Below are 12,454 nucleotides of genomic sequence, written 5' to 3' on the forward strand. Positions count from 1 at the left end.
ATTAAAATGGCTATTTGGGTTCAACAATGGAGCAAATGCATCGCTTAAATGTAATGACCTATGTGAGATAATAATAATAATAATAATAATAATGATATATATATATATATATATATATATATATATATATAATCATTATTATCGATGCATTTGCTCCATTGTTTAACCCAAATGCTTTAGCACTAAAGAGTATTTAAGGAGACGGCACAATTGACAAGAGCGATGTGTACAAATGGAAGTTGTTGTTTAAAGAAGGGATAACTAGCATTCATGACAAATCACACAGTTTTGGAGCATCATATGGGATTTGAGAGTTGTGCATGTTTGAGAGAAAGTGCATCGCTTGTGCTGGAGATTGTTTAATTCTATCTTCTAACAGTATAAGCTGGCTATGAAACACTGAGCTATCAAACTATCCAATTGTATCATTAAGGTGATATAATCTTCTTGAAGTGTAAAGATCCATACTCATCTTGTTCAAACCCCCTGTGCTTATTTCCCCACAGACCTGGGATTTGCTTGCACAAACAATAGAGCTTTGCTGTATATTCTAGCAAAGAACACTGTTACAGATCTGTAAGTGTAATTTATAAGGGAATTGGGCATGTGTGGTCAGGATAAGGATCCAAGTATACTCAAACACCAGGACGTATGTACTGTATACAGTATTGAAGATGCTTGGAATTTCTGGTTAAAGTCTATTTTGGGTCAATGCATTTGTTTCCTGTCTTGGTAGTCAGTACAGTATCGATAATCTATCTAGCATTTTACAAAATAAACATGGATATATACAAAAATATACACAAAATAGTTTGGTTACATTATAAACTCATATCATATTTGCATAATTGGGCAGTAATGCATTTGTGATCGAACACGCCTTATGTAAGCTACAGTACAGTATATAGCAAGTTTTAACAAACTGTTCCCACATATTCTATTTTACTTACAATTTACACTTACAAAATTAATTACAAGTTTACAGTTTTATTAAATTTAGCCCGCACACTGAATGGAAACCGACACCCAAGATTCTGCTGATTAGAGTAATTTTTTTTTTCTGTTTATATACATCATATATTTCCACCACAACATTCCTGACCGATAAGAATAAAAAAATTTGTGCACTTGATTTTCTTGTCCGGAGATTGTTGCGTGCTTGACATTGCGTGTGTATGTACCAATGTCAGTGTGTGCCTTTATTCATGTGTTTTCTGTATGTGTAAAATATCTCCTTAAGGCCATGGAGAAGACAGTTTTGTATCCTGTAGAAGGTTTGGTAGTCATGATCATATAAGGCTGTAACACTATAGGGTGTGTACATAGTTGTTGGGAGTACGGGAAAAATTAAAATAAATAAATGTTGAATATTGAATACATTTGTGCATGTTGTTCTTGCTTTTCACTTAACTACATTTACAGCATTTGTCAGACACCCTTATCTACAGCAACTTATACCTATCTCGTTATATGTTTGAGCAGTTGAGGGAATTGCTCAAGGGCCCGACCGTGGCAGCTTGGTTGTGCTGGGGATTGAACCTCTGACCTTACGATGACCAGTCCAATGTCTTAACCACAGAATAAATGTCACCGATTCTCTGTAGACTTTAACGTGCATGGGCTTGTGCCATATGTGTTAAGACACATGGATTCAGTGTGTTTATCTGATGCCCTGTAATAATGGGACGAGCATCTTTAACATACAGGCATTAATATTTCTGATGTGTTCAGTGCTCAAGTTACATTGATTTGAAAATGAACACAGTTTATTTTCTTTATTAATCGGGCCAGAGGCTGGAAGAGTTGCATTTCTGATGATTGATCAACACGCCAGTCATATTTAGAACTCAATAAGTGCACCGGTTGCCATCTGCTCACAGATCAATACATGTGATGATTTTGTTTTTGGCCAACACTTATCACTTTCACAGCATTTGAAAAATGACTCATTATGCATTTAAATCTAGTCAATGTCGATTGATACAACTGATTTTCGCCTGCTTGAAGATTTGCGTGACAGGCAAAAAAACAACCATGAATTTTTCCATGAACAAACAATACATTTCTGGAATAAATATCACATATGTAAAAAAATTAATAAAATAATAATAATAATAGAGTCCCGGTATAGGAAAACTATCAGTGATGTGGTGGTATCATGCAGCCTTATACAAAGCAGAGTTACTGGTAAAATTATGAATTTCTACTAAATTAAGACGTTTTTTACAAATTATTCTTGTAAATTAACTGATGAATTAACTGTTTAGAGGTACAGTATTGTACAAAAGTCTTGAGCTACCTATCATTTTATCATATTTTGCTTCCAAAGAGTCAGACTTTCTTGTATATTTATTATAGTCATGAGGAATAATAATCCAGGCTTCTCAGTAATTTTTTTTTTTTTTAACACCTCACAGTGACCTATGAATCATTCAAGCATTAAAAAAAAGCATCTAACTGAAGGGACGAACCAGTAAGAAACAGGTGCAGATGATGACAGATGATCAGGCGGAGAATTAGTATACTGCTGATGCTGAATGATGAGTGGTTGGAACAGACGAGAGAGGAAATGAGGTTGCTGCTGAGGTTCTTACATAACCAATTTTTTAATTGTAGGCACTTTTTTACAGTTTGTCGCAGTAAAACATGTGTTCCTATTTCTTTAATATAATCTACATCTTTCAAATAATTTACCTTAATTTAATATAAAGAAGTGAGGGGTGAGTCAAGGAATATCTACACTTTAATTCCTGTTGTTACTGAAGTGATAGCAGCCATAAACGCTTGACATTTACTCACCAGCCCTGCTTTTCTCTCTCTTGAAGACATGTTGCGAAGAAACCCGAAAGCTTAAATTCTGCCTCCTTGAAGACTGACAACGGAGACTCCTTCCATAAATGTAAAAAAAATCTTTTTACAGAAATTCTTTATTCAGTAACAAATATATTATAATGTATTTAAACAAGTCTATAAAAATTTAAAGGTAAACTACTGACCATTTGGGCTTCAATATGAACACTGTTTAACCCGTGTCATGGCTAGCATTTAATAAAAGCTTGGAAAATAGTTTAAAATAGATTGAAGATAGCTTGGAAGCAAGCGGTCCTTAGCATGCTAATTGGCTCAATCTTGTCTAGCTTCATGTATGTGATCACACTGTAAAATCATGATAAATTATCTATCAAAACCCGATAACATAGCTAGTCTCCAATTAGCATTATAATAACTGACAGCAGTTAGCATTTATTTTTATGCTAGGGCTAATCCCAACATGCTAGCCACACTGCCAGTGTTGTCCATATAATTCATTTATATAAGGAACAGGACATGAGGAACAAACTAACTTCTTTTTTTTTATAATTTATTTTTGTATCTGAAGTGCATAAGCAAATATGATATGTCAGTGTGTAAAGTTCCTGCATCACGATACAAAGCTGTGCAGTACTTCAGCAGCTGTCCTCAAAACCACATTTAAAACACAAAACTTTTTTTTTCTTTTTTTCTGAAGCAAATACGTCAACAATAATAATAATGAAAATAAACCAGCATACTGTGTATTATCAGAGAGGGTTAAGCTAGGGTTGACTTAGCAGCGACCATCGACGTTCACGTCAAGCTATTTACAATAGCGCTAAGGCTATCTTTATAGAGAACCTTTAACCTTTTCTGCATATTAAATCCAGTTTTGTTTTTTGTTTTTTTTGTTTTTTTAATTGAACCCATATTCGCAGGCAGAAGCTTGTGTACACACAAATCAGGTTTGAAGAAACAGGCAGGAACAAGAAATCGGATTAAAACTGGCTGCTTAAGAAACATGACTCGGCCACTGATGGCAGCGCTTGCAAAAATGTTTCACCACAACTAGCGTAGCCACGTATGATCATTACTGAAAAGAAACACTAAAGAAAATGTAAGAAATATAGTCTCTGGTGTGTTTAAGGAGCACATAGTCATTGTTACAGCCAATTGCTACGCGAGACAAACAAAAACAAGAATCACAAAGCTTCCAGGAACGTTTGCCAGTGATGCTTTAGCCTTGGGCTAAAACAGGGACCGTTACTGTGTGTGTGTGCGCTGTATTTTGAGAGAGCAAGAGCGAGTGGTTGAGAGATGAAACAGCACAAAATTCTCTCTGTTTTGACTGATAGTGAGATTGACCAATGAAAATATTGAGTGAAAGCTTGAAGCATAAAGGGTAAAAAGGCCTGAAAGGGTGGTGGGAGTGCTCTCCACATACACAAGTATACCTACAGTGCTTTAAGTCCCCCAAAAGGTGTTCCCCTCAGTCCGTATGTGCTTCATTTAAGTATTTAAAATTATATCCACAAAAGGTTTTCGAACCTCCAGTTAATTTTACTCATCTGAAGAGTTTGGTGGTCTAAGAAAACCCATGAGGTGTTACAGCCAGGGGGAGAGAGAGAGAGAGAGAGAGAGAGAGAGTCTCAACTAGAGATCTGGTTTTGGTTTGGTTTCACAACTTAAAGAAAGCATAAATATATTTAAAAATGATATGAAAAGGTTTTTCAGTGGTTTTGCAAAGAGTTTTCCCAGACCACCATGTACATCAGTTCCACAAATGGCAAAAAAAAATTTAAGTACGATTTTTTTTTTTTTTTAAATACACTGATCAGCCATAACATAAAAACAGACTATGCCCTGTATTGTGCTATGGCCCCTTGGGGCAGGCCGGCATGCTATAATGTGTGGCACCATGACCTTGGCAATGGATTCTTTCACTGTGTCCCCCCTTTAAGCATGTGAGAAGTTTGGAGACTGGTCGGTGGCCTTGGGTTCTTTGCCTGACGGGCCCCTGGTACCAATGGGCCACTGGGTGTTTTGGTGCCTTTCTTTCATTGCCTTTTTTTTTTGACATTGACTATTTGTGCTGCATTAACTTTTCTGTGGGATCAGACCAGATGGACTGGCTGCTGATCCCAGAGGGCATGGGTGAGCATTGGGTGTCTAAGATCCTGACACCAGTTTACTAGTATATTATTGATAATGTTAAAACATTAATGTTATGGCTGATTTGTGTATACAATATATATCATGTTTTTATCATTCTTACTTTGTGTATTTTAACATGGTTACTCTCTCTACGCTGTTTGTTTGAGGCTTTAGTGAAACATCACTGGGCTCAGTAGTATGGCAATTCAACCAGGACACATTATACAGAATTGTACAACAGTAAAGAATTTGCTGTTAAAACTACAACAATAGCCAAGAGTTGCCTTCAGTGTGATTAATTCAGTGTTTTTTAATCCTTAGTCTACCACTACTGAACTGAAGACTGAAGTAATGCTTTACCTGCAAATATGTTCTTCAGATCATTTGGACATACATTCATTAGCAAAGTATGAAATCAACTTCAAAAGTAAAAATGGTTTTAAATGCCACTTTGTGCAAAAGTCTACCTTCATGTTCCTATTTTTAAAGGTGCAAACAAACTATTGTACGGACGTCCTGAAAAGACACGAAGAAAAAAAAATTCATCAAAATATATTATTACTTGTGATATCCAACATAAGATGTAAAACAGTGGTGATTTGTCACATTTGTTTGGCATTAGAATACAACAAAATTAGGGGAAAGAAAAAAGAAAATTACCATGGTCCCCAAATAAGGTATGATTACCTTTTTTCTATAATAATTCCCTTGTAATTTAACATAGACAGACGTATGAAAGGAAATGGCAGTTAAATAAACTACTCAGTTATTTAGAATAATTGAATAATTCAAGAAATTTAGTACAATACAAAGTGCTCAAGTTTGGAGGACATAAAATTTTGAAAAGGAAAATACAAAACTTCAGGAGGTCGGGTGGAGCTCCACATGGAACCAATAAAAAGGTTTACATTCTAGTACTTGCCGAAATCCCACTGGTTAGAAGCGAACAGTCAAAACGAAAGAGGTGCAAAGCTCACAAGAAAGCAGGGTGTCCTGGGATTCTTCAACCTTAAATCTTACTAATAACACTGATGCTACAAAATGGAGTCTACCCTTGAAAGGGTCTTTATTACTACACAAAGTGGTGCTTCTCCTTTCAGCCAAGGCAAGAAAGATTGGTCGGATCAACATCAATACGGAAAAACTCCAATACTGACTGAAAAGTATAGTCGAAACATTGCATTGATACACCATACTGACTGGATTGGAACCACAGTTGAGACATGTTAAGAAAAAAGGAAAAATAAGGGAAAAAAATTATCTGACAACCTCAACAAAAAAATTCCCCCAAATGACCATTTTCATACATTTCTGGATATCTTGTAAAATAACTTATTTTGCAAACCTCACATTTATAGTTGATCCCAGTGCCAAACAGTCACATATAGTCCCCAGAAACCCCACAGTCTGAATTTCCTTTTGCATTTCTGTTACCTAACGTGGCAATGCTTCCACACAGATCTGTTCCTCACTAATATCATTTAGACTCCCTACATCTACTGGGCTACAAACGTCACTATCGTATACTTCTGCACCCATCAGATCCTCTTCCAGAACCTCCACTTTTGACTTTGGGAAGCCATGCTGTTCAGACGGCGAGGTGCTCTCCAAGGATTCTAGGTCTTCTATGCCAGCACGGTAGTGAATCATCAGCAGAGTCAAAGCTTGAAGCCGTTCACCTGACTTGGCCAGAGCCGAAGTGATCAGGGTTTTGCGGCGTGCATCAGTTGCTTCCCTCTCTTCAGTCATCAACGAGTTGTTGTGTTCCAGCTCTTGGTCAATCTCCTGCTGCAACTTATCCAGCATCAGTTCCAGCTTTTGCGATCGCTCATCTGTAGGGAGGCCACGGTAGAGGTCCCGCCCAATCTCCTTCACTGCAATAAATACGCTATCATCTAAACCTCCCTCTTTCCGTGCAAGCTTTGTGCCACCGCCACTTGGTGGCTGTTTGGAAGGACTTGCCCCTGTGTATGTCTCGGTGTCACTGCTCTCATTGTCTGAGGTGTTGGGTGTATGTTTTGGGGAAGGTTCTGCCACTCCAGGACCAACCTCTGCTGCTTGTTCTACCAGTCTGGCTTTGGGAACCTGCCTCAGGTTGAGCAGACGAGAGCTGGTGTTGATGATGTGCCGTGTGAGACCAGTGGTTGCCCGGTTGATGGTGGACTTTGCTTCAGGGTCTGCGCTTCGCCGGTCTGTAATTGCCAGGCAGAAAGGATGCTCAGCAAGACACTTCTCCTGGCACTTTTTGTGGCAGACGTAGGCACAGGTGATGCACTGTGAAGCAGCCTTGGTCCAAACCTTCTTTTTGCAGTAATCGCACCAGGTGGGATTCTGAAACTGCGTGTCCTGAAAGTTGTGTCGAACCTCGAGCTGCATTGAGCTGTAATTTAGATCATCTCGGGTAACTGTCGGTACATGGTCCCTTTCTCGATCACGTTCCTTTAGCTCTTCCTCTTGTAAACTCCCGTCTCTTTCAATAACACTACTGGATAGGTCTGCGTCTCCCTCTCCCAGATAGGTGAAGTTTAGAGTGATGTCTCCATAGCATAGCTTCTCATTGAAGCCTTTGTGTGTGCTAAGACTACGAAGTGCCGTTCGGCTAACGCTGGCCCGCGGCTCTGGGGCACACAAACGAAAGGTGCTCTGATATTCCGCAGATGAAATACACAAACACTCCAGGGCTATATGCTCCAAATGCAAGCTAACATGCCCCAAGCATATGAGACTACCTAGCTTAAAGGGGTCCTTGCACCAAAGTGCTACATTAAGGTATTTATGGTTGCTTTCCACATCAAAGACCACTGAGGACTTGCTCCAACGTCCATATCTGTTTCGGAACATAGCTTCAGATGACTCCCAGAGACCATGCTCATCCATACTGTCTTTTAGGTTAGATGCACTCTCAACAATTTTGTCTTTGACCAAATCTTGCTTACTGCTAAGTGGGTTAGTTGGGAGTTCTTCGATGGGGTCTACAGGTTTGCTAACAGGCTTTGGCTCAGGATTTTTTGTTGGACTTCTTTCAGATGCAGGTTTGTCTCCATTGCCTGCAGATGGAGGACATTTTTCTGGTGCTTTTTCGACTATAGAGTCAGTGACGTCCACATTTTGGGATTCACAGGATGTGGGAGGAGATGTTACTTTTATATGGGGCCTAGGTGGAACAGGCGGGCGCACAGGTGGAGGAGGAGGGGGCACTGTTGGCCTCTGCGGTGGTTCTGAAGCTTCTGCACTTTTGATTGGTGAGGGCTTTGGTGACTCTTTTGGCTGGGGTTTTAGCGGCGATTGCAGACCAGCTAAGTTGAGCTTGCGATTGAGAATTGGGGAGATTGTACCCAGGGGCTTGGAGGCTAGATTGGCCACAGTTTTTTTAGGACTTTGGTTTACAGAGAGTAAATTATCCTCTTTAGCTTCTGCAATGACTGGAGCTCCAGCTGATTTGGGCTCCACTATCAGTTCCTCAAATTCTGAGTCATTGTCTTTGCCATCAGTTATGTCCATGGTGGTAATGTGGGCTGGGTCCTCCTCAAAACCCCCAGCCACAGCGTATGCAGGTTCTTCTAGGGGTCCCAAGGTGTCTTGGAGGGGTCCCAAGCTCATGGTAGGCACCTGGTGTCTAACTGGTCTTTCATACAAGACAACCACTCGATCTCCAGCTTGCTTTAGCAGCTTTGGCACTTGGACGGAAGATGTCACTTTGACTCCTACACAAACATAAAAAAAGAAATATGTTGTCATTCATTAGAAAACATGACCTTTAAATCAAAGTTTGCTGATTACAGTCATTTTATAAGGACAGAAAACAAGCTGCATTAGTTCTCTAGCAATGACCGCTTAACCCAAAATAATTATAGATACGGTACACAGTTTTGAATGCATTAAACTTACACTGCTCTGGCACATAGAGCATTGTAAAACAAATTCTGACAATAAGACACCAACCTCCGATTGCAATTAAGCGATCTCCTTTTTGCAGGTCAGCCTGGGCAGCAGGGGAGTTGGGAGTCACCGTCTCAATGCTTACATGTACCACATCACCTTCAGTTGCTGGGACGTGTCGAAACGTCATTCCCACGCTACCATTTGGACCCTTAATGACCTCAGTCTAGAAAATAGAGAGTGGGGGAAGAGTTAGTTCAATAAGTAGTTTATTAGTACTTTCTAAACACATTTTAAATATTTATCAGACATACCAGTGTCAAATTTAGGACGAGTCTACCTGAGCCCCCAGTAATTACCTGGACTCCATATTAACATCAATTAACATCAACTGTTATACTAAACTTCCAGCGTCCTAACACACAGTATGAATGCAGATCAATCCCTGCTATCCGTTATCACCCAGATGAGGATGGGTTCCCTGTTGAGTCTGGTTCCTCTCAAGGTTTCTTCCTATTGCCATCTCAGGGAGTTTTTCCTTGCCACTGTCGCCCTCGGGACTATCTGACCATTTTGATTCATACACATTCACATTCCATACAAACTATAATAATTATTTTGATTGTGTAAAGCTGCTTTGCGACAAGAATAAGATACTTTGAAGGGAAGTTTAAAAGTTTACAATTCAAACTAGCCAGAGTTACAACCCCTTGTAAATTTTACTTTCCCTAAAACTACAGTACAGTTGGCTCCATGTTTTGCTATAACTGATTGTATTATAACTGAACAGTTAATTCTTACTGACACAATAAGCATGACAATTTAAATGAAAGTCATTATTAAAACATGTATGTTTATATTTACAGACGCTGACGTATGATGATAAAATTTTGCCCAAAACAGGGATTCTGAGAATCTGTGAAAGCCGAAAAAAAATCCTTTGATTTGACGTGTTTTTTTTAAATCATGAACTGGATATAAAACTCAACTTGAAAGTGCATTCTGCCCGCTGCCTGAACACAGTGACAGTTCTTGTCTTAAGACATCACAGCAGACCCACATGACAGCCCCAGTAGTCACAAGCCCACGGGCGGGTGGACACGTTTCTTTCTCTCAAACAGCAAATACTGAATAATAATTATGGTGGGAAGATCCAAACCGTGAAAGGCACTCGCCCCTCAATGTAAAGCAGTTTTTTGTTTTTTTTTCACCAAGTACTAAACCTATCATGGCGATAAAACAATGAAAGCAGGAGTTACAGAAAGGAGCTCTACAATTACAACAAATCCTTGTGTGGGCTTGAGGCAGTGTGTTTGTCAGAGAGCCCATGGTGCACCTGCAGATGTTCCTGCTAACCATATCTGAGATTCAAATGTATGTACCTCTCGATCTGGTGCTTCCATACTTTGGATACCCTGTATTTTTTTATATTTATAATAAACCCTTATGTTTAAACAAAAATATTTCGTCCGATTTTGCTACCGCTATCTCTTACTCCTGCTGTAAGTTTCCTTCCTCTACCTTTGGTGGGTGGGAATAAAAACACTTCCTTGACGCCTGCTTGGAGATGGATGACTGTAATTTTGTTGCTGTCATTTGTTATAATCTTGAGAAGGGCACTGATCAAGTTAAACAGGGAATGAAAAAGCAGGCAATCTATGCATGCTGGCAAGCAGCGAGAAGAACGGCCAGCCACTGATGAATGCCCAGAAGAACCTGAGTGAATCTTGGGTTTTTGAAACACAACAGATGAAAAAATAAAAATATATATAAAACCCATGAGCTACAAGTTGCACTCAATGTCACTACTGAAATATCAGTGACATGCATATACAGTACTGTGGAGAAGGGTAGAATATTCTGTTACCTTTTCATGTTTCAGTCCTAGAGCTCATGATCTTCTGCCTCTATACCAAAACTCATACCATAGGCAAACAAAGTTCTTAGTGAATGCCCACGTTAAAGACACATTGACTTAATTATAATTCCTAAAACCCAATTTTTAACTTTTTTACTTTGCAAAAGCAAAAACAATGGGGGGCTACATTGCATTGGTAAGAACTTTAGCATTGGCGTGCTCCTTCATCCAGATCTTCTTGTGTTCAACTGCATTATTCTCCTTTTTACTGATTACAAAAATCACTAATCACCAAATATTTTACACGGGGTGCACAAGTCAAACCAGTGATTCTGGTTTCTGAAAATTTCTGGTGAATGATGCTGTTAAGCCGATTAGCACTAAGAGTATACTTCAAGTACAGTACGGGGATGAGACTCTTAGCTGCAGTAGAACACTTAAACAGTGTAAACGTTTTCAACTACATCCATGAAGGACGATCCTGGCCGAGGTGGCTTGAAGCTCACTGCAGTCGTTCATGTGGAACGCCTGATCCTTGAAAAATCACCAGATGATTCGTCGCCAAATCGTGGAGGAGACGCATCTGTACACACAGTCAGTCACCAACACTACTTGCACATTACAGGAACTCGGCTGGGAGTTATTGCCACATCCCACTTACAGTCCTAATCTCGCTCCAAGCCATTTCCACATGGTTGGGCCATTGAAGGAGTTCCTGGGAGGCCGGGGTTTCAGACGTAAAACAGCCAGTCCAATCACGGCTCCTGCTTTCTGAGTAAACTTTCTACCTTGATGGTGTCCAAGCACTAGTGAGATGCTGGGATAAGTGCACTAGTGTAGCAGGCGATTATTTAGAGAAATAAAAGGTGTGTTACATAAAAGTATAAATAATTACTCTTAAAAGTCCTAGTTATGGGTTGGGTCCCAGCTTGTGTACGAGCGATAAAAAGAAATGGAAGATTGAATGACTTTTTTTGTTTGTGATCATGACTCGTTGTACTACTGCAAACACTTCTTGTATCCTGTGTCGACTAGAAAAGGCGTAAACTAGGGAGCGCATTACATCTGAAGCTGCCTTTTACCATCTACAGCGAGCTTTTTTTTTTATTGCATCACGACTACAAGATCAAAGTCAGGTTTGTGAACGAAGCAGAACCTTTTGTTTCTCTGATAGAAGAAAAGAGTATCCCATGAAAACCTACGGAAATGTGAAAAACAAAGTGAAAATAAGAACACTTATTATTTTTCCCCAACACACACACACACACACACACACACTCTCTCTATGCTGCCTGTGAGAGGGAAAAATGAATCGACAGATATTTTTCCCTGGCACAAGAACAAGTCAGAGACACTGAGTGGCAATTACGGATGATTTGGGAGACTGAGTCGCTCCAGGATAATCACACGACAACAAAGGTGGCTGTGTGCGTGAGTGTATCTGTCTGTGTGTGCGTGTGTGTGTGTGTGTGTGTGTGAGTGTGTCAGTGCAGGTAAACGGATGTTGACATTGCTCTGGCTGGTTCATGATGATGTGACCCATGTGTCAATTTAGACACACACACACACACACACACACACCACTTGCCCACATGACAAAACAATATATCAATAAAAAAAAAACTGAATATTGACCCCGGTCATGTGCTTTTAACAAAATGAAAAACCCCTGGTGACGGAGTTAAATGTGCACACACACACACACCTTGAAAATAAGGAGGTTGTTTTTAGCAAATCCATAAACACAGAAATGATGCTAAAATGGTCTGT

The 12,454-nt window shown here is 39.6% G+C and overlaps 1 protein-coding gene across 1 annotated transcript in view; it reads right to left on the reverse strand.

Annotated features, from left to right (window-relative positions):
- Positions 1-5,484: 5,484 nt before the first annotated feature.
- Positions 5,485-12,454, reverse strand: part of pdzd8 (PDZ domain containing 8) — a 51,143-nt gene continuing 44,173 nt past the window's right edge. Inside the window, exons 4-5 of the mRNA XM_053510163.1 lie at positions 8,890-9,052; positions 5,485-8,651 (exon numbers count right to left, since the gene is read on the reverse strand). Of these exons, the coding sequence (XP_053366138.1) occupies positions 6,382-8,651; positions 8,890-9,052 (2,433 nt within the window). The 3' untranslated portion in view covers positions 5,485-6,381. The remainder of the gene's footprint in view (positions 8,652-8,889; positions 9,053-12,454) is intronic.

Source organism: Clarias gariepinus, chromosome 13, assembly GCF_024256425.1.
Source record: "Clarias gariepinus isolate MV-2021 ecotype Netherlands chromosome 13, CGAR_prim_01v2, whole genome shotgun sequence".
Lineage (NCBI taxonomy): Eukaryota > Metazoa > Chordata > Actinopteri > Siluriformes > Clariidae > Clarias > Clarias gariepinus.